The sequence below is a fragment of the Condylura cristata genome, unplaced genomic scaffold (genome assembly GCF_000260355.1).
Source record: "Condylura cristata isolate star-nosed mole 26May11 unplaced genomic scaffold, ConCri1.0 scaffold00026, whole genome shotgun sequence".
NCBI classification, from domain to species: Eukaryota; Metazoa; Chordata; class Mammalia; order Eulipotyphla; family Talpidae; genus Condylura; species Condylura cristata.
Window position 1 is genome coordinate 22,874,188 of NW_004567127.1, and position 24,306 is coordinate 22,898,493.

The 24,306-nt window shown below is 35.9% G+C and overlaps 1 protein-coding gene across 1 annotated transcript in view; it reads right to left on the minus strand.

Moving 5' to 3' along the window:
* Positions 1-24,306, minus strand: part of TENM2 (teneurin transmembrane protein 2) — an 895,709-nt gene that overhangs the window by 808,404 nt on the left and 62,999 nt on the right. Inside the window, exon 2 of the mRNA XM_004689796.2 lies at positions 12,141-12,416. Coding sequence (XP_004689853.1) covers positions 12,141-12,416 — 276 coding nt within the window. The remainder of the gene's footprint in view (positions 1-12,140; positions 12,417-24,306) is intronic.

Below are 24,306 nucleotides of genomic sequence, written 5' to 3' on the forward strand. Positions count from 1 at the left end.
ATGCAGTCACAAAAACTGGAAGCCATCAAGAGCCCTAATCATAAATGCTTGGGCTGCAGTCAATATTTTTTTCTCTAGTCTCTTTTATAGATATTCCTTTCCCTCTACACAACAATCAAGGGATATTTAGAGTTTGTTCCTGGCCCTCTACTCTTCTTTCTTTATAATCCCCTTAGTTTTAATAATTACATAACTGTTCACATTTCCTTTTTGTATTTCATATATTTCAAAAGAGAACTCCTGATAAGCCCCAGAACCCTATCTTCTCCAAATACTCCTCATCTTAGTACTTAGGAATCTGTGGCTAAAGTCAGAAACTCTTGATATCTCATATTCAAATCATAATCAATCTCAAATCATTAACATCTCTATCTTGGTAAAAGAAGGCAGAGTTCTCATAAGCTTCAAAGGAAATGGATAAGTCAATTTTGAAGAATTCAAAGGGTGGGAGCTCATATAAAGAGAGATCATCAATGTTTCATAGAAGACTGGGCATCTTAGGTAATTCTTTTGAGAACAAATACAAATGTGCTGGACAGGTGGTTTTGAGGATAGCCCTAAATGCAAAGGGAATGGTATGAACAAAGACACAAAAGAGGAAAAAGCTGGAAAAATATGCAGCCTAGTTGGGCTGGAGCTAAAAATATATTTAAAGGAGAAGTTGGAGCAAGGAGTAAAATCATAAAATTGGACTATATTGTGGAGGGCCTGAAATACCACAGTGGGACAGATTAAGTTGATTTGTATACTTCCTGCCTTCCCAATGTGCCTTGCTGTTCACAGCCATAAATGTGTATCAGCGGAAGTGGAAGATAGCCTGTGTTCTCTTAATTGTTTTGCATTTCACTAGGGTCTTTTCCATTCTAAATGTACAAGGGGATGCCCCAGAATATAGAACTTTTTCTACTCTTTTATTTTCTGTAACATCAATTATTAAGTACCACTCTATATTAGTAGAGCCATATGCTTATTATAATAGTAATTGCTTCACAGGATTATTTTCAGAGTATTTCTTTATAGGCTGAGATATTTATCTTGCATGCAGAACTACCTATTTTGTAAAAATACCAATAGCTAGGATACCACTGTGTTTATGATTACTATCCTCATTGAATCAAAGGCACCATAGATGGAGGAAGTTTTAAGAATATTTAATACATCATTTACTCGATTCTATCTCCTCAAGGTGCCTTGCAGATTGTCTTAGCAGATGTGAATTCCCTTTCATCATGTGGAATGCAATTCTATCCTTGGTTTGTTATAAATTAACAATCTGAAATAAAGTCCTGCATTCTGAACAATAGCTGAAATACTTAATATGGAAACAAATTCCCTACCCTACTGAGACATAGCATTTTTTTTTTGTTGTTGCTAGTACAACCAATTTAAATGGTGCTCCAGTTTTCAAGCCTGATAGATTAAATGGATTTATGAAATTGCCAAGTCAAAATATGTGTGTATGTGTGTGCACACACACATAGATATGTAGTAAATATCATTTTTTATATCTTACAGAAAATAAGTCAGATGATTTTGAGAATGCAGTCAAGTGATCTCACACTTGTAAATTTTAAACTGTACACATATAAAGTATAGCAGGACTTATTTTGGGATCACTGTACTCATTTTAAAAAATTAATATAAACAAAAATGAGAAGGCGTATTCCAATGTTGTCTCATCTGGAGAAGAAATATAAATCATATAAAGCAATACAAGTAATAAATCAACACATGGAGAGATGCTAAGTCTCAGTCATTTTCAAATAAATAAAAGCCAGAATTAAAATATTTTCACTGATAAATAGGAAAAACAGTAAGATCGTTTCCAGTGACTCCAGATGCAAGAAGTCTCCTCCAGTTCTGATCAAAAAAAAGGAAACTTACTGGAAAAGATGATAATTTTTACATCCATGTATGTCCTAAAACTTCTATAAAAAAGAATTAGGGATGTGCATGATACATATTTTGGGTTCATCATACTGGTCTTTACTATTCAAAATAAATATGGGAAATGTATTAATCTAATGAAGTATCATGTACCTCTTAACCAGTACAGAAAAATCTAGTGCCACAGGAAAAAGTGTAATATTCTTATTGAAACAAATAAGTAATATAATAGAAATTCTTGTATATGATGCCAACTCTAAAAAATTCATAAAGACACACATACACAGACTGAAAAACTATGCACTAAAGTGTTAACTATGGTTATTTCTAGTGTCAAGTTATAGGCGACTTTCATTCTTCAAGATTTTCACGTATTTTATATATACTACATTATGTATACTTAGTGACAATCAAACATATACATATATGCAATATTGTCAATATATGTCAATATTGTATATCTTGCTAGAGATGCCATAAAGGATTACCGATAAAAAGTTGGAATTGATTAGCAGTATGGAATGGAATTAAAATGAAAAAATGGTAGCCTTAATGTTCTGTTTTATTTTGGGAGTATAGGTGCTTAATACTCTTTAGAAAATTAGGACAAACACAATACCTTGTATCCTATGGAATCTGATAAGCCTAGTATTCTTATTAAATAAGGAGACTTAAAGTACAAAATCTTAATAGTCACATTAAAATGTTTCTTAAAAAGAACAAATATACTCCAAAGGCAAAATGAGAGAATTATAAAGGATGAATACAATGAAAACAACATAGTATCTATAAAAATAAAGTCTCAAAGAGAAATGAATATAGCTCTTTCAAGTCTGATTAAGAAAACATATGTATAAAAATATAAAAGAGTGGGAATGAGGAAGAAGGCATAACTGTAGTTATAGGAGAAATTAACCAAATCACATGAGAATATGACTTCAGAAGAAGCAGGATATAGAAAGAATAGGATATAGAAGAGAGTACAGGAATAGAAATAAACCTCAAGAAGCTGTTAGTCATCCTAGAAGAGTTCCTTCCAACCGCACACCAAATTTTCCTTTAATAATAATGTTAAGACCTGTGTTCCTTGTACATAATGATATTTGATGCTATTTTATTATGTTATAATATTATTTAATCATTTGATTAATTGTTATTAACACTGGAGTATAGCTTCACTGACACTGAGTCTAGTCCATTACTCAATAAGGAACATTCCCTGTATAGCATCCACTTTATGTTAGATACTTTTCACATTTTAGTATTTATTACAGATATTCAGCAATGACAAACTAGCCACAGGGTAAATCCCTTCACCTGAAATGCCAAGAAGTAGGATTCCCTGTAATCCAAATAATTCTTGGGTCACCAAGCCAGAATCACTCCTCTTATTACCTAGCTTGTCTCTAAAATTACTGCTTCTAATTTTGTAACGTTCCTATCCAAACACCTGCCTGTGTGCACATGGACCTGTGTGAGACTATGTACATGAGTGCATTTGGATCAGATGACTTTTCAAAATTATAACATCCCCTGTTCAAATATATTTAAGCATATATCTACATCTTCTTGGTCCAACCTTAATTCTTTAGGATGGAACTCAAAACTTCTGGTCATTTGGTCCCTATACATCTACAGATACATTCTGGCCAATAAATCAGTGTGTTCCCATTAGTTTGACTAGGAGAAGAATATTTTGGCAAGAGAATTTTCCTAATCCTAAAAAAAGTTTACTGTCATTTTCATACCACCCTCACTCCCGCCGCTTTCTCCATCTATCGCACATATTGGTCTGTCATTATTGGGAATGGCCATCTCCTCATTTGTAATCATATAAACTTTAATAACTCATTTACAAGCTAACAAAACATCACCTCCTCAAAGTTGCTCCATCAATACCAATCTCCTGACATATACAATGTCCATATACTTTTCTATTGCGACTAGACAGGAATTTCCCTATAGATGTACAGGTATGCTTACTATCTTAAACAATCAGCAAAGTAAAATATTTCACTTTCTCCAAGTAACAAGTGAAAATTGACACAGGGAGTAGAAAGCAGAAAGTCCAAATTGCATCACAAAATAATAGGATGTAAATGGCACATATAGTTATGAAAAATAAGATATTTTAATAGATTGCGACAAAATAACTCATCCACACATATATATACTATGCATATGTGTGGATGAATAATTATATATACATATATATATATATATATAATTTATAATTCACTCCATTGATCCATTTAGATCAGTACATGTGTGAAAGTGCATTTCTTGCATAAAACACACCAGAAGGATGTTAAGCTTCTTTTGTGATTCCCTGTAGATCTATGCCTACTTTTTAATATTTAACACCAGCAGAAGCACCACAGTTACGTCGATCTTCTCTATTCTCCTCAATGAGTATAAATCTCTATGAATGGAGGTTTATTTATTTATTAATTTATTTATTCGTACAGAACTGGGGTACAGGCCAGGGGTTCAGGGGCACTGAGAGGATTCATCAGAGACAGAGTGGGGGAGCAGAACAGGCAGGTCAGGAAAGGTCTGCCTGCCATGTGGTCAGCTCCGGGACAGGCAGGATTGAACTCATGCAGAAGTGGCTTTAGCTTTAGTGCTGTGCTTTAATCTGCTGCACCACCAGGGAGGGCCCCTGAATGGAGGTTTTAAAGAATGCCAACTCAAATATTCAGCCCCTTCCATTAGTAAACATACTTGTATTTCAATTACCCTTCATAAATATCCTAGGGATGTTAACTGGCTGGGAGAATATTATACTGTGAAAAAGATCTATCCTTGAATAATACTTGGGCATACTGCTAACCCACTTTAGAGGAATACCTCTTAGCATGTGGAATGCTAATCCTGTCTTGCTCATTCCCAAGGCAGCAGTATGCAACATTGTTCCAAGTCCTTTACTCCTGAGATGTTGGAGGACCTCATCTACCTCTCCACTTTCCTCATCAAGCCTTTGCTTTATCATCCTCCACTTCACTACAGACTCCATCAACCACTAGCCTCATCAAAACTGAACATAATTAGTATGAAGTCATTATTTTTCCTCTTTAAATGACTGCCTCCTGAAAGCATTGGCATTTTGCTCCACTAGTTAAAGTGGCTAAGGTTTTAAAAATCTGTTTTCCCTGTATGCATTTCCTAAAAGTCTACTCTGATAACTTTCTATTAAAATAGCTTTAAACATATCTGGCAAATCAAAGATTCTGTCTTCCATATTTTGGTTTTTCAGAACATCAACTTCCCAAAAAGGGATGGCTGTCAACCACTTACCATTCCCTCATATTGAGCCCATCTATTCTTTCTTAATTTCCTGCTGAAACTGATTTCAGGTGAGTAAATTTCACCTGAATGTCTTTTAAAAAAAAAATGTTGATGTAGCCAATTTAAACCCATTTTACAGATGAGATCAGCTTATAAAAAAGAAACACTATGGCCCTCCCTGGTGGCGCAGCGGGTTAAAGCGCAGCACTGAGAAGCTAAAAGCCACTTCCGCATGAGTTCGATCCCCGCCTGCCCCGGAGGTGACCACATGGCGTGGCAGACCTCTCCTGACCCGCCCGCTGCTCCCCTCAGCAGTGTACTTCGTCGATCTGACTGTTCTGCTCCCTGCTCTGTCTCTGGTGAAGCCTCTCACCGCCCCTCAGCCTCTGGCCTGTACCCCAGTTCTGTATGAATAAATAAATAAATCTTTAAAAAAAAACAAAAACACTATGCTAAACACCCATTAAATTATGCCAAAATCGATGTTTTATAGCTTGCTCTGCCATTTTTAGTACTTCTCAAGTTTGGACATTGTGTAAGCATCTACAGAGGCAAAGCCTGCTTCCCCCATAACTGAATGGGGCTGTCTGGAAGGAGCTTGGGTGAGCTGGTGCCTATTGGCCCTCTAAGGACAGATGGTTCTGGCTTTTCCCCATTTCTTTGGAGAAGTCCTGGACAAGAGTTACTGAATCTTTCATGCTCCTAGGCAAGTCAACATTTACAAGGGAAAAAAAAGTTAATATGGAAATTCCCCACTTAACTTTAAAATTTTGGCTAGTAGGGCCCTCCCTAGTGGTGCAGCTGGCTAAAGCACAGCACTCAGAAGCTAAAGCCACTTGAGCATGAGTTCAATCCCTGTTCCAGAGGTGATCCACATGGTGCGGCAGACCTCTCCTGACCTGCCTGCTGCTCCCCTCAGCAATGTACTTCATTGGTCTGCCTGTTCTGCTCCCCACTCTGTCTCTGGTGAAGCCTCTCATTACCCCAGCTCCTCTGGCCTGTACCCCAGTTCTGTATGCATAAATAAATAAATCTTAAAAAAAAAAGTTGGCTAGTAATATGATCTTAAAAAAGAAAATTGCACTGATGCGTTAACACAGCTGACAGCCTAGCTTTCGCTCTTGAAATCCAGTTGGCAAGCTCTGTTATTAACAAATACTCTAGGAACCTCTTATTCTGACTGACTTGACTGACTTTCTTAACAGTCCACAAGCTGAGTTTAGAGAAGCTGGACAAGGACAATTTTCTAGGCACTTCTTTCAGCACTCAGTAATACTCAGATTAAACCATAAGTAACACATTCACCTTAATATATGAACATATATGCATCATATCTACATATCTGTAATTTCGATGTCACTGACAAAACGATCACTTGAAAATGTCTCTTTCCTCATCGTTTCCCAGTTTTAGACTGGGAAAGTGAAATCTTTCATTACTTTCCAGAGGTACCTTTCAAACCCTTTCAGTTGGTATTACTGTCTGTGCAATTTTATTATGATTGTGTTGTCTGTAAAAATTTATGCTATCGACTTCCTTAGTAGTAACTAGTTTTATTTATGAGTTAACCTAGTACATGATTTCACCTCTCCCAGAAATATAAATTTAATGTTATGCTTGACAAACAACAACTAAAGTAGAGTGACTGAACAATAAGTGAAAAATGTTAAGAGTTTTCTGACTGAAGAGACTTCCAGTTGTGAACTGACAAAACGTGTCGCCTCTCACTCTTTTACTGCTTTTGCTACTTAACTGAAGTGAAAAGTGCAGATATCAGGAACTCAGCAGCTTAAAACCACATGATTATCCACCAAGCCCAATGTCTCCCCGAAGGCCTGGAGATTACACGTGTAATAATCAGGCAGCCCTTGCCAAAAGTAAGGCTTAGTGCTTCATTTTATTTATTGTACTTATTGAATGGAGCCATCACTTGATAGCCCCTGGGAGCATTAGCAAACATGAAAGAAACTTCCAAAGGAGAGAAAGAAATATATAAATAATGAAAAACCATGCCACTAAAGTTTATAATCTGGAACATGCAGTACTGAAATCAAGCACTCCTATACCCCTCAAGTACTCTGTTGTACTTGAAAGTAACTTAATGCAATGCCCAATTTGCTAAAACCCTAAATCTCTACCATCTCATAGAGTTCTGTTTGCAAAACATCTATCCTTTCACTAATGTAACATGTCACGGGACCAGGTGATATTCCTATATTGCCCTATTGGTTCTGTTATATTCAGTTGCATTTTAACACTAACATAACATGTATTTAAGATTCCCACTAATAAACTTTGCGCAAAATGCAGTGGCGCTACGGCCTCAAATATCTACATCTTAAGAAAACTGAACCAGAGTGATTAAGATCAAATCATTCTTCATTTAAACATAAACCAAACTGAGAGCTTATGATACTTATGTCCTTTAACGGAGCATTTCCCTCCGTGGTAATTCATTCCACATTCTCTTTTATAAATTACTCTTTGAGATTTGCAAGTTTAAGTAAAATTTTAGAAACATAATTTCAAGTAACTGTCATCTAAATGCATTTAAATTTTGTTTTCATTCATATACATTCATTCATCATAAAACATTTTCTTTAGGTTCCATGATGTTTTTTGTCCCCACAAAACTTGACCAGAAAAGAAATCACCCCTGAATCAACGTCAAAAGTACAGTCAACTATGTCACTGCTTCTTTTACTCTTCTTACACTGGCTTTTTGCTTTTGTGAAGAGCAAAATTAGGAGCTCTTAGCTGTAACTATCCTGTACTTACAGTAAGCTTTATATATCTGTTGGAGGCATTCCCTATAATCTTTACATGTGGGACAGGGGAGATGAAAGGTGTGAAGTGGATTCTAAAACACAAATCTGAGGGTACGTTATAGAGTGGAGCAGGAGCAAACCCACAGCAGTTTGCACGTGGTTACTCACGAGGCACTCAATGGAGGCATGATTATGGAGCTGGCTTTTCAAGGAGAAAGGTGAATAACTCCAGAAACTCACCTCACCTGACACATGAATGCAGTGTGGTTGCGACCCCCTGCACACCCTGCCCCTGGACTAAGTGAAGCCCTTCCTCTTCTCTGAGTTCATCTGTCCTGTCTCTATGAATATGTAGCAAGAAGCTGGGTGTGTCCAAGCCCTCCTGGGGACGTAGGGATCCTGCAGACCAATGCAGGACTCACAATGAAATAGAATCTATGTTTCACAAACACACTTTGCACACACATACTCTGTTTTGAGAGCCAACTTGTCTTATATTCATTTTGTGAAATGCAATAGAGTCAACCCAACATTTATATCTTCAACCTCAAAGTACATTATGAAAATTATAAATTTCCGAATTGACAACAGATGAAAATGAACAGTACTCTTATTTACTTGGAGTGGAAATGGAGAGGGCAAGGGAAGGTTAATTTTCTTAAAGCATTAACCAAGGACAAATTCAGTTTTGTGTAATTTTTGGCTTCCTATCCCTTGGCCAAGCTTAATTTCTTTCTGGATTTCCAATAAAATAACTGAAAAAAAAAACAAAAACTGAAACTGAAACTGAAAAAAAAAAAAAAGAATATTTTCAAGTTCCCAAGGTGAAGAAACTGCCTAAGGGAATCAAGAGTACATAGACCAAATTTTTTAGTGTGTGCTATTCTGCATTTTTAAAGAGGCAATTAGTTATTCTTGTGTATTGGTGACTGCCCCATTTTCTCCATAACTCAGGTGATACAAAGGGCCTCAGAGAGGACATAGTTTAAGTGGGACATTTGTTATCCCCCCCATAAAAATGGGGGGATGATTCTAATTGAAAGTCACTGAGAAAGGCCTGTTTAAAGATGGATTAGTTAAATCTCAGCAGCCCAAAAATCTCAGCAGCCCAAATTTGGGCGTGCTGTTCTCAACTCCTATTGCCATTTCTAACCAAGTCATTATGCATTTAATGATACAGTCAAAGCACCTGAGCAAAGGATCGGACCCTGAAAGTTTTATCTATTTAAAGCAACCTGTGTCAGTGCCACATTCACTTGGTGACCAGACAGTGAGTGTGTGGCACAGAGCTCTGAGTGGGATGTGGAAGGACTTTCTACATTACAGGGATACAAAATAAAAAGGACAAATTCATCAATGCATACAGTGAGTTGGGACTCACAAGTCACTCGTAGGTCATTGTGTCACAGCAGCACGAGGAATTGCAGTGGCAAATCAGGGATTTGCTTACATGAGTTTGAAGCATGGACACACACGACTTCCCCCATAGAAACAGAAGCTGTTTTCTGACACCTGTCCTCACTTCCTAACTAAGTAAAATGAAATGAACAAAACAGGATTAATTAACGGTGGTTTTAAAAAAGCACCGTAACTCCATGATTCCATCACAAAAATTAAATAAAATGCATGGCATCCAAAGGAAAGATTCACTTTATCAACACATATCCTTCCACTCTCAAATGGAATTGTAGAGCTCCTTTCTCAAAGTATGGATTCTTGTTACTTCCTCTTCAAGAGAGGCATACCTAAAAGGTTATTGATTCCATTCTGAAGGACACAGTGTTTATTACGGAGGAAGCCATCGCGGGGTACAAGTGTGAGAAATTAATGATGGCTTTGTAAGTGTCCATGCTGTGGTGGGGAACCGTGGGGCAACTGTCAATCTATATGATAATACATTCCCAAACTTCATAAAATCAGTGATGTGAAAAAGCATTGATTTCTTTGCGAGCTAAACAGAATTTGTCAAAGAGAAAGAAAAAGAGAAGTTTACTGAAGTTAACACCTCAGCCTGTAGTCTCTGTCCCTCATACCTTATTTGCTTAAAGAGTTTGTATGTTTATTTCCGGTCTCAAGTGAGAACAGCACATGCATTATATATTTTGGACACATGAAATATGGAAACATGTAAAATCAGTTAAAAGGAGAAGAGAAGACAGAGCTTATCTGTATATTTTGAGACAACTGTCTATCACTTAAGCTTGAAGAATTTAAGCCTCAGAATTTCCCTTGTGCTTTGCCTGACACACCAGAGATGCTTAGTATTCCATATTTTTCTTTATGGAATTCTGACTGCATTTATGGCACTAGAGAGGGGAAAAAGCCAAAAAGCTCTGTTTACTTTCTATTAAGACACACCATGGTTTTTAAGTAGGAACGTCCCCCTGCCAAAAAAAAAAAAAAAAAAAAATGAAAATCACTCAAACACGACAGTTCTGATAACACCGGGAACAAGAAGAGATGACTACTGTGTAACAAAGATCTCATTACTTATAAAATCCTCCCAATCCATAACATTTCTAGGTAAATTCAAGGCAAGTGATTTTTGTTTCCTTTTCCTCACTGGGAAAACCTCCCCTTACTAGTTGAGTTTTGAAGATATATCCAGCTTTAAAAGAGAGAAAGTACGGCTTCTATGATAGGCATAAATAATTCTTTATGGATGGCTCGCACGAGACCAGTGAGAATAGAAGCCATGGCAGGTTTGCTAAAATACCTTCATTAACACGTGCCCTTCGCTCTTGGATTACGAGCAGTTTTATTTATTAGGTAATCAAACCGCCTCCATTTAAAGAGTAGCTGCTACACACTAAAGTTGAAGAAGTACATGTGTAAATGGATGCAATGCATGCCTTTATGAAACTTCTCAAAGTAATCTGCTGTCAAATAAGCAACTTAGAGCATGGAATGTGCCAAGCAAGTGTCCTTTTGTTAAAATTCAAAAGGAGTTAAGAGCTGTTTCCCACCCACCCTGTCCCCCCCAAGAGTACACGTTGATTAGCTATATGAACGGAGCCAGAAGTGAGACACATCCCCTTGTCCCCACCGGAGCGTACATTATTTCAGAATTAAACAAAATTGAAATGCAACAAAGTGACTTCTTGTTAAATATATGCGACTTGCCCAAGAAATGATGTATTTTCAGCCTAGTTTTGAGATTCAATGGTATTTAGCTTTCTGTCGCATTCACAACAAACTGTCTGCCTGTAGACTTTTTATTTTTTTAAATGTGAGAAAATACTTCAAGCTATTCTAGTAGGAGTTTATAATATTTTCTACAAGTGTTCTTAACTGATCTATTTGTAAACATTTTAATGGTAATTCTTTTAGCAAACATGCAATATATTCATAACAAACTACAGAGCATTTGATGTTTTCTTCAGAAACCAACTGTACCTACTGCAGTTTATCTTTCAGAAAATGTTTTTGACTACACACAGTTCTGAGTTGCTAAGAAATCCACAAGTAAGCACCTTATCTCTTTAATGACTTGCTCAGGCTTCCCTATATTTACTGCTTAATGATCGGAAGCATTTAATTTTCAAAGTTTCATTAAAACCCATCTACAAAGCTGATGGATAAGCAATAGTGATTTCTGATAGAAGATGTGGGAAGCCATTAACCTACATAGGTACCAAGGAGAAAAGTAAACATATAAGAGAATACTTTTTTGAAGACAAGTCTCTTCCTATTTGTCATGATTAAACTCCAGAGCATCTGTTCCAAGTTTGATCTTCAATACGGATATGAGGCATTGCTGCCTGGAAATGAAAGTCTAAGATAAGGTAGGATTCTTAAGAGATCTTCATGAAAAAAAATAACCCAGGTTGCCATTTACTGGGAAGGGGAAATCAATACAAAGACCTCGAAACTTGTGGAAAGAGGACATTTTCTAGGTATAGGTCATAGTTTATCAAGCTGCCTCTTTTGCAATGTAATTTACTTGCTAATAAGACCAACTGGCTATACCTGAATTCCGTGTTATCATCAAAATGCGATTTTAAAATTCTCTCCTCATTTCTCCTGTGCTTGAATTGTGCTGCTTTACTTTCCCCAGCTCAGAGTGGGTGGATGAAGTCAATTTAAAAGAAAGTGAAGGGTTTGGTATGCCCCTTTGTTCAAAAAACAAAACAAAAACATCCTAAGTCCACATGATGCAGAACCCAAAACATGAAAAGGTATTAAGAGCAGGCCTACCGTTCTCATCGTCTGACTTATTTTCGTTGTCGGAATCAGTCAAGGTAAGGGCTGAGTTTTCACGACTGGAAAGACCGGAACTGCGCCTGGATTTTATCCCTCGCCCCCATAGACGGATGGCGTGCTCCGGAGACATCCCTCCCTCCGTGTCGGAGTCGGCATCGGAGCCTGTGCTCAGTGAGTAGCCCTGGTGAAGAATCCCCATGTCGGAACAGTAGCCGCTTCGGTGTGGGGAGGGCTCACAGATCCCCAGTTCCGCTAGGGTGAAGTTAGTTCCTAGGGGGACAGCAACACGCAGACCGATTATCATTTGTGAGATGCTTTACAGAGTTAAACTGTATCCTTACAAAAAGAGACAGACATGTTTCCCATCCCCAAAAGTATATTTGGCTTCGCTATGGTGTCCAGTTGGGGAAGAATATTTAGAATAGTGGGGTGCAGATGAGACTGATAACTAAAAAAACAAATAAACAGACATCCAAGATGGGTTTAAATCCTGGGTGAGACACATCCAATTTCAAGATTTTAAAGCATGTATTGCTAAGTCACACCAGACAGCTTTAGAAACAGTGGAATCAGGATAATCACTAGCTGATAACAAGCACTGACTTTGTTTGAGGCATCATTTATTTATTTATTTTTAAGATGTACTTATTTATGCATTCAGAACTGAGGTACAAGCCAGAGGTGTGGGGGGAGTGGGTGGATTTACCAGAAACATAGTGGGGGGCAGATGGATGAAGTACACTGCTGAGAGGGAGCAGCAGTGTGTCAGGAGAGGTCTGCCACACCATGTGTGTCACCTCACTTCACTCATGCTGAAGTGGCTGTGGCTAGATTTGTAGTGCTACACTTTGACCCACTGTGCCACCAGGGAGGGCCTGAGGCACCTTTTATTTTGTGGCTTTCCTTCACATGTTAAAATTGTACCACTTTATGAAGCTGTTATTTCAAAATCTTAAAGGAAATTGAGGAACAGAAAACAAAGAGTTACCCAAGGCCTCAGATCTTGACTGTAGTAAAGCCCCAGTCTGGTCCCTGACCTTTCTTGCACAGCAGCTTAATCCCTCACTAAATGTGAGCAGTGACCAGAGGACAGTGTCAGCATCCCACTGGTAAATCTGACTGTGGCAAGTCTCTTGATTTCTCAAGTCCCTGTTTTCTCATTCATAAAATCTGTGTATTAATCTTTTAAATCCCTTTCAGGATCTCAGTGTATCTTTACCAAGTTATTGTTATTTTTGCTTTCTGGTTTTGTTATCTTGTTTTTAAATGAGGATAAGCTTTATATTACTCAGATCATTACCCAGGGATGGATGATCAGTCCTTTTGTGTGTAAGCAATGTTAAGCATTTTCTCCTTGCTAACACGATTTAGAACCACCAGTAGGCTTCACCTATAGAATGCCCATGTGCACACGTGGGGGTGTGCAGGTGCGGGCATGTGGCCTGATGGGAAGCAGAAGAGAATGGGGATCTACTGAACACTTTATGCTGCCACGTGTCAGGCACAGAGCCAAGCACTTTATAGGCTTTATCTCATTTAAATCTCATAATAGCCCTGCAGTTTAGGTGTTGGCCACTTTACAGAGAGGCTCAATACGTTCCCTTGGCAAGTGGCAGATCCAGAATTCACCTCTAATCTGCAGACACCAAGCCTGTGCTCTTTCTACAGTGTCAAGTGAGCTCAATCAAAATTCAACTGGCAACGTTTCTGCACAGTGAATGCTCCATTTGTGTGCTTTACTATTTAGATTCTTAAAAGACATTTTAAGGTTTCAATGAAAATTAGACGGAATTGTGTGGGCCACTCTATTTACTGACATACACAGCTGATTTTTTTGGTCTTTAACCAATTTATGGACAGTGAAAAAATGCTTTGAAAAAATGTACTGCTTGCTGTAAGTGAAGAAAGCCTTATAAATAACACCAAAGCCAGGGGTTTACCCACTCTATGTATATTGATTACACGAGGGACATTCACTATCGCTCATGATTCCAAATTCTTCATATAAATTATCACTTGAAGATAGTCCATATCCATGATGTCATTTCTCAACTTTATTTTAAAAAGCACTGAACAAGAGTTTGTGCTAACCAGGTGTGACTTTAATTTGTAATAGACACATGCATTTTTATTCTGAGGTTTTACTTTCCTCTCTTCACTGCACAATGAACTTCCACTGCCTTACTTGGTGGTGCAAATTGAATCAAACTTGGTTCCATACATAATTGTCTCTGCAGAATGAAACCTATTCATTGAAGAACTAACCAAAATAAAAATCCCTGTGGGTTTGGGGTGATCCCCTGCACCCTGTACAGGGAACAGCAACAACTCCACTACCATCAGCACCATTCTAAGTGTTGTTTATTCCCTGGGCACATTTTATCATAGAACCTGGAACTCTCGGACCAGTGAATTCTGTTTCAAATTGCATCCTTGGTAGAAGGTATTGTTTCATAATTGTACACTACAATGTACATTCCAGGTTCTGTCTGTTGTACAATAAAAGCTGTTGAATTTATATATAAGCATAGATCTGCAAAACTGTTCCGTTGTTGACTTTCTTATTCTTAAATAATTGGTAAACATTTTCACCTCTTGTCTCTTTGAAAACAACCCAAACATACATGTGTTTATTCCACACATGGGAATTTTTTAGCTGTGTGATTCCATTTGAAATGTAGTGTGCATGTGCAACTTTGGTGCTGGTTTTCCGACATCTTATTATCTTCAGCTAGGTTCAAAAACCTCCTCAGGAAAAAAGAAAACTGAGGAAAGGAAGACTCAGTTTGCAGAGCCCACGTGCTCCTCAATACGGGCACTAGAAGTAATAGTAAGCCTAGGAACTGAAACCAGAGGATGAATATGGAGTCTCTTCTTTGACCATTCAATTTAATTGACACTAGGAAATTAAAATACTATTTTTTTTCTGTGAAAACAAACTTGAGATCATCATGGATCAGGAAATATTCACAAATATTTCTAAAGTAACCACAGATGTTAGAAAAGAAAGTGTACCTCAAGAACTGAGGAAGTAGAAGTACTGTGCTGAGTTTACCAGCAAAAGTAAACAACTAAGTTTACACTGCTTACAGAATGGTAAAGTTTTTGCAAAAATAGTAACTTCTAAACTCATCATCTTCATCTTCCAGTAGGACTATACTTCCCCAATGTCCTTGGTTCCCACTGTTCCTAGTTTGGCACACCCCCTCCCAACTAATTGAAAGAACAGATCTTCATTCTAGATATGTGGGGCAGAGTCCTCTTTGCTGGCCTAACTCATGGAGCTGGTGAGCCATACATGTGGCAGAATGGGAAAATAAGTCTATCATTTATTAAATCATTCTACAAATATTTATTTTTCCTAGTGCTGTGCTAAACACTGGGGATATAACAATGAAGATTATAAAAATCCAGTCTGTGACATTTACGGTCTAATTGGGAAAGAGACATTAATCAAAGAATACATCAAAAAAGTACAATCTGCACAGTGATAAATGTGATATGGGAAAAGAATAGGGAGCCAAAAAAGGCCATTGTGTGGCCCACACTTTAGCCATCCATGTCTTCCCCACCAGACATCCCCTAGCTTAGTACTTTCAGCAGCTGGGAGTTTGCTCCTGGAGAAGTTAGCAAGCTCCCTTCAGTTTGCCCTGTCCAGCTTTCCAAATGTCCCTATGTATAAATTTTTTCAATTTTTTTCCAGACAACCATTTTTTATTATTTTGTCTTACAACATGAAGTTCATATACACTCTTCTCCTCAAAATGCGAATTGTATGAGGGACTACTTTGTCAACTTACTATTTTACATGTATTTTGTTCATGGATAGAAGACAGATTTTGTTCTAATTCACCTTGCATAACTGAGTCTCAATTAAGCACCACTCCAGCTCTGAATGGAAGAGAAGACTAGTCATTTTGTGGTTCTCCAAGCCAAGGGTCCTAGTGGAACTCAGTCAAAATTGTATCCCTTCTTACTATCTTGTAGAAAAAGACACCATATTTCAGTGTTCACAGAATACCTATTCACCCTCTCTTGCCTCCATCCTCCATGTCACTGATGAAAGGAGATGTCAATACTGAATCAGTTTGTTTTGTCTCAAAATATATGTTGCATGCTTGTTCACAATAAAATGTCCAGTGGGGTCTCATATTACATTATGAAGATCAGACTCAATAGTTTTATAGATGAATGGTTACACAAATTCAATCATCTCTACCTTGTGAACAGTGTTATTTAATGTGTTGGGAAATAATGTTAATGTCTAAAAACTGCTAGATGATTGGGATAGTGAAACAGTCTTTAAAAATAATTTGTTGATTTAAATTGTTTAAAATTATCTTTACTTTAAATCATCTTTTTCTTGATAATAAATCCAGTTTCTCTCCAGTGCTTTCTTAGAAGGGAATTTTGGAATAGATATCAACCTTTGAGCAACTAATTCTTCTTGCAGGGACACAATTCTAAGGAATGATATGTCAGCACATTGTGATCATGGCTTTATTTTCCAAGTTTTTACCAACTCTCACACTTTGAAATGACCTTTAACTAGGAGAAGCACATATGTCGCTAAGTCAGAATTATCATGTCATGGTAATACCAGGGAATACAAATAGCACTGAAAATGTCAGCATCGGAACATATTTTCTACTACGTGGACAGGAAGATAAAAGTTAACTGTAGTAAGGGGGAGGTGGTACAATATTGAAAACTTTCACAGTACAAATGTTTACTATGTGAGTCCCCTCCATTTCAGAGGAGACTTTTTACACAGAACAGCAAAAGTTGGCACAGACCATGACAATGGCCATTAATGATGACTTATGAAATTAATTCACACCTATTCACTACTTGTATCTATTTTCATTTCAACCACTATGTTCCTACTTATGTCATCAGTTAGTTGCAGATAAAAGAATGTAGTTTTGTCAAATCCAGATTATCTTGTAAAGCTTGTAAAGGTACACATTTCCATGAAGTCAATAAATGTGACTCTATAATAGAAACAGCAGGATCACTAGCAAGGTGACAGAATAACCAATGCCTTAAGTCATCCATAGAGAAAATAAAGGTAGAAATGGATGTTGACACAATAAGGGATTCTTTAAAATATGATTTGATTACAGATCATGCAACAGTCCTGGACAATATGTATAAAAACCTCATAAAAATGTCTTAAAGTAGTTTTAAAAAATCATCTTTTCAGGTCCTAGAACCTAAGGAAATAAATGATGCTGAGTTCCTTGTGTTTTCTGTGTACTTAAAATATCTCAGACCTGGTGCTGGAGAAGTTTGCAAATTGGAATGCCAGTGGGAACAGACAAAATAACCCAAAGTGAAGACTGCTGTCTCGAGTGACCCTCCCCCGTGCCACAAATACTCCAGAGTGGCAGCAAAGTAGACTCCATGAAGGGCCAGAATTTCCATCCTCAAGGAGAGGAAACAAGTCTTCCCTGCTTCTACACACAAAGGTGTGACTGGAGGTCAAGAGGATACTTGGACTCCCATCCCTGGCAGGGGCATTAATGCATGCCCCCCTCTCCACTCATGCACAGGAGGCCCGGTGGTAAATGTAATTTCAGTACCACTGAAGGACTGCAAGGTGTGTGTCCTCTCTCTCCCTCCTAGGTTGGTATTTACATGGTCCTTGTGGGTAATGTGCAAACCCAGCACCCCCCACCCCATCCCTGCTGTTTTTGCCAGGTGAAAACTTAGGCCTTTCACCTCTGTGTGCCACCCCACCTTTCCGTTGGTTGAATGTCCAAGGAAGCCTACTAGACCAGCGGATTTAAATAAGTCCAGATTTGTAAAATATAATACTCCAACAGTCAGCATACAATAAAAATCAATCACCATATGAAGAACCAGGAAAATCTCATCTTGAATAAGGAACCATAATTATTTAAATAAAAGGTTAATGAGAGGCCCTTAGGAAAATTAATGAATCCATCAAATAATTTTTGCAAAAAATGACCCTCTATGTTCATGCTGCAAAATGCAAATCTAAAGTGAAGGATATAATACTTATAGTCAGATAATTCTGCCATAAAATATACACTATGTTCTCTGCAAAAATTGTTATTTTTTATCCTGTGAGTAGCTGTAGAATAGGTATAATATCAATCATATTGATATTAAATATATTCTTGACAATCTATTTCACTTTTTCAAGATAAAGTTGTAATAAATTACTTTTACTATTTAATATGAAATATTATTTCTCTTTAAGTATTATTTCCTTTTGTAATTCTTAGTATCATTTATCCTAAGACAAAAAGAATCTTTTGAAAATAAACATGGGTCACTTTTCTTGTACAAATGTAAACAGTTTAAAATCAGGAATAAATATCTACTCCAAATTTTTCAACATGTATTTATGAATGTGCTATCAATTATAATATTACAGTTCTTTTCAATCTAATAAACTAACTAATTTGAACTGATAACTTAAACTTTTGTAAAACATAAAGTTTGGGAAATTATGGCAATTACAAGTGATAAAACACAGCTTTATTCTTGTTTGAGTAATCAAAAATATATCACATTTAACATCAATACCTTACTAGTTGAATTTTGATGAGTTACAGACATGTATGAACCATACAGAACAGTTCAAAGCAATTACCAACAATATCTGGACTGCTAAAATTTACCTATTTGTAAAGGGAATGGCCACAATTTTAAAAATTGCTGAAGGAATTACTTAAGAATTCTACTGTTTGATGCTGTGTTTAATAAAATTCTCCAACTTTCTGTTAATGCTCCTCTAAAATTCACCTGATTTTACACATTCAGATATTTTTTCATATGTTGCAAACTGTTCACCCAAAATCCTGTGGCTTAAAACTACAGAGTAGGTGTACATGTATTATTATTCATAAAAATTGAAATCAAATATTCAGTTTCAAAATACACTTCAAGAGGTATGCTTTTCTTATTGGTTTAGAACCTAAAAGGTTAACATTTAGATATTCCTAAATGTTTAGCTTAATTAATGTCCAAAGTCTGATGTCTGTCACAACTTTTATGATTGGTAAATACAATCATTCCAATGTAGAAACACTCCTAAATCAAGGAAACACCAAAATGGCTAGTGCAGATGGGAAATTGCCAAAGAACCTACATTTGTCTGCAGGTTATAAAACTTTCAAAGAGAAAGGTGAATGTGGCATTATGCTCTGCAATGGTGGCATTTTCACATTCTGACCTGAACAAAGACCAATTTAGAGAACCTTAAAGCAGCCAAAACAAAAATTCCTGCTGAATGACTGCCAATTTAGAAGTAGAAACAAAATGTCCAGTAGCCTAACTAACTGGAGACTCTCTTCTGCTGATGAAAATTTCAACAAGATTAAAAATCAATTCCAGTATTAAAAACCATACTTATCAGTTACCCCAAGTGAGAGCTTTACAGATGCTCATCTGCCAGGTGAGACTTTGCCTGGAATGTTTGTAACCAGAAAAATCAAATAGAAGGATGTGAGTGAGTTGGCTGCAAGAGTCCAGCAGGTTCCCGTGTGAGAACAGCTTCTAGGCTTATTTATTACATTTACTGAGGATACCCTAACGTGACAGGCACTGTCTTAAATGTTTTTATATATAGCCTTCTAATTACAAGAAGAGGTGTGAAAGGTAGTCACAATGTAGTCTAGGGTTAAAGTTTCAGTGTCTCTTTTATAAATATAGTGGAATACTATTCAGTTATATGGAAAGATAAAATGAAATATTTATAGCACAATGGAAGGAGCACAAGACGTAGGGACATAAGTCAAAAATAAAGACAAATACTGGACAATATCACATATATGAGTAATAAAAAGAACACAAACCAGCTGAGCAGACAATGCAAAATGACTATAAACTAGCAGACACTGGAAACTAGACTAAGGTTTCTGAGGCTCAGAGAAAAGTGGGGAGAGAAACAGATCAAAGGGGCATAAGAGAAGCTGGTGAGAATTTCTTTTAAAATAAAATACTTGCAGTAATAGTTTACAAAATGCTTGTTGACCATGTTTTCTGAGAATTCATTATTTCTGCTCAGTCTTCATTTACTCCATTTTAAAAACGGACATAAGATCAGCACTTTTTGCTGCCATGAGCACTGGATTAATGACGGCTGGTAAAAGCATGTGGAATATTGTTTCATAGAATAACCACACAGGAAATGTAGTGATTATGATTATCATCAGTTTACAGATGAGCATACTTTTTATACAGAATTATATATTAACACTTTTTTTTTTTTTTTTATAATCCAGGGTTTATTTTAAAGGCTTTGAGACACTACTGCTGTTTCAAACTATACCCACTTTGCCTAAGTTTGGAAGTGGACTATTACGAAGTTATCCACATATTTTTCAGTCCTTTTAAGTTTTTGTCAGGTCTGGGGAATGCTATCTCTACTTCATCCCTAACATTATTCTTTTCTTTCTTTCTTTTAACTGGATGGGATTTATCATTCATTCTTTTTGTGTTTCAAAAAACAAAGGTTTGTTTTTCTGATTCTGTTATCTGTATATGCTTTTTGGTTCATAAATTTCTACTCTTAGGCATACAAACTCCTTCCTTTGAGCTCATTCCAATATTTTTATGCATAACTTCAAAATTTAATACATTATATTACTAGCATTCACTCATTCTTCTTTCTTATTAGAGACATTTCAAGCTTTAGATTTCTCTCTAAGGACCGATTTTACTGCATCTTCACTGTTGTGGAGATCTAAATATTTTTTTATTTCTATTGAATCTATTTATTGTTTCCAAATGTATTGGACATAAAGAACATAATTTTTGTTATAAATTCTTTGAACAATTTGAAATCGGTTTTATAGCCTGTGAAATGTCTTTAAGTATTTCATGTGTATTTGAAAATGTAGGCTCCTTGATTCTTGTGTGCAAGATTCTATAAATATGAATCAAACCCAAACATTCATTTTGTGTTTAATTTTTCTCTGTAGTACTTAGCTATCAGGAATTTAAAGATATAATATGAAAATTCCTACTATGATAAGGGCCGTTCCTCAGTTTTATGAATATTTGCTTTATGCCCATTCAAGGCTATAATATAGGTACATGTATGTTTAAAATTATTAAAGCTTTGTGATGAATTCAATATTTTATCAACCATATGCAGTGCCTCTATCTCTAATAAATACTTTTTAGATAGCATTTTTATATTAACTATATTTTACAGGGAACTTGTCCCTTTCATTTAAATTGCTACCGATTATGACAGTATCTTTGAATATGTGAAGGACATAATGATATTAATGATATCACTTCTTAGTCCTAATTTGGAAAGCCTGTGTACTTTGTTTTTTCTTTATCATTCTTACTAAATGTTTATCAATTTTATTAGTGTTTTCAAAGGACTAGCCTTTTACTTTAATCTTCTCCTTTATAGTTTATTACCTATTTATTAAATTGCTCGCATTTAGATTATTATATCTCCTCACTTTGGGTTTCTTTTGCTCATTCATTTCTATTCTTGAAGCAGAAATGAAAATAAAGAATGTTTTTTGAACATTCACACTTGTAATCTTTTCTCTTTAACTCTATCCCACAAATTTAGATATGGTGATGACACCCTATTCCAAATATCTTCTAACTTCTCTTCTTTGATATACAGTTATTTAGCTATATGCTATTTTACTTCCATATATTTGGAACTTACCTATATTTTTTCTTATTCTTAATTTCTCACTTAAGTACGAGGTGCATGAAGAATAAACACTCTAGTGATTCCTCTTGAAATTCAAAAAGACTTGTATTTGAGCACAGAATATAACACAAGGAATTGAGTAACAGACCATATACAAAAGTCTTGCACAGTGGCCTATGTGAACCTTCCAAGTCTGGGTGACTAGCAATGTTCTCTGTGGACTGAGAACATATAAGTTACTGAGGAAAGGGTTAAACAATAATGCATTTATTCCTTTTCCATTTACTTTCATTTATTTTTCTCCTCTTCTACTCAGTTCCCTGCCATCTTCTTTCTGAAACTATGCTATTAGACATACGATTTTTATAAGACACACACTTTTATGTCTAGTGCAAATTAACCCTTATGTCAATATCAAATACTCATCTTTCTCTGGTAATACCTCAGGCCTTAAAGTCTATTTTATCTGGTAATAAATAGTCATGTAAGCTCTCTTGTTTACTATAAACAAAAGACATACTTTACACTATTTCAATTTCTTTCCTAGCAACTTTGCTGTGTCATTTTATTTAAGGCATGTTTCATAGACAGCACATATATACTTGAAACAAGATATACAAGATACTTGAAACAAGTATCTTACAATCTTTGTCTTTTAATTGGTTTGACAGCCTGTTTTTAGTGACACAGCTCAATTTAAATTCATCATTTTGCTATTTTTCATGGTTCTACACCATTTTTAATTGTTCCTCTTTCTTCACCTATCTTTTCTTGATTTATTTTTTCTAATTCCAGTTTTATTTTCTGTTGACATTTCAGTTATTTTTTCATATAATTTTTAGTGATTTCTAAGAATTACAATATAAACATATTATAGCAGTCTACTTAGAGTTCTAATCTTGACATATACCATACTTGTAGTTTCTTTCCTTTAAAAACTTCAATTATTGCTTCTTAAATATTTACTTACTTCCATACCTTTACTCTCTTCTCTAATAAATTATGAACTTTCATTTCTCTAGAAAATGTCTCTATCCTATTTTTAATCTCTTTTCACTGTGTGTTGTCTCTTATTAATCCCCTCAATTACTTTTCTGGTCACCTCGTTCTCTCTTCAGTTGTGCCTGATTGCATATGGACTGTATATAATAGTAACCTTATTTTTATTTCAACATTTATGTATTTCTCTTATAAACCTTAAAGGTTTTTTTTTTTAATTTCAGTTCAGTTTTTCTATTTTAGTCTCATCTGCTGTTATAATTCTGAAAATTTTAATGATTGATGTTATCTCATTTTTAATAATAAAGATTGGTTTTCTTATATAAGTATACATAATTTAGGTGACATTGTTTATATCTATCTGTCTATCTATCTGTCTGTCTGTCTTTTTGTTTCTCTCTAGGCCATGTGGTACCACTAGCCAAATAGCTCTTTCAACTTTCCTGCTTAATTCAGGTGTCTCAGTTTTATGTCCTCCTCCCTTCTCCAAGTCTAAGGTTCAGTCTCCCAGCTGTATCGCTGACAGCAGCCTCTGCTTCCAATGAGGCTCAAATTTCAACCTGAAGGTTTTTCTAATTTGTGTAAGCTAATTTTAGTTGTTATTTTGTGTTAGCTGCTTAGAGATTTCTATGATTTACTCTAAAAACTATCTGCTGCTATTTTGACTAACCTACTTAATGTTCATATGTCTCCGTGTTCCCATCTGAGAAATGGAGGAACAAATAACAGTACTTGATATACATGGTAACTGTGTCAACAATTATCAATATGTAAATATGTAACAGTCTAGAACAAAGTTAAAAATTGATAAATATTAGTCACCATTATATTACTTTTATGATGCTATGAGTATGTATAAAAGTACTAAATGATATGCAAATTCAGTCTAGCTCCATACAAAGGAACCATTTTTTTCAGTCAAGATGAATATATTTAGAGATATTTCATTTTTAACCCACTAACAAGAGTGACATCCTAGTTTCTCAAAGTAACACAAAGTATATTCGCTAAGCCAGTAGAGAAGCTACCAACATTAACTGAAGTTTTGGCGAACACCTATAACATTTGCATCAGCAGCTCTCATGAAGGTCTCTGTCTCCACCAAGCACTTCAAGTTTTCAAGGCACTTTAACTTAATGAAGTATAACTGTAGATCTCAATAGCTAATACAGTCTTCTATTTGCATTCTGATATCTAGTGAGACAGAGATCATAGATATAACAAATGAATGTATGTATAGCAGGTATTTTGCTTTGGCAACAACTCAAGAGTCAATTCTGTGGCCAGAAATACCTGGAAGCAATGTTAATGATAAAGTGGTGTTTGTGTATCAATCCTTTTTGCTCCTTTAAATTAAGGGCTTTATCATTTCACAAATACTGTGAAAATTTAGATGCTTGTTGAAAGCCATGCTAAGCATCTAGCCATTGAACTTAGGAAAAATGGGAAGACCGTAGTTTCCTAATGCTTGTTAGCATCTGTTAAACAGGGAGAGGATAA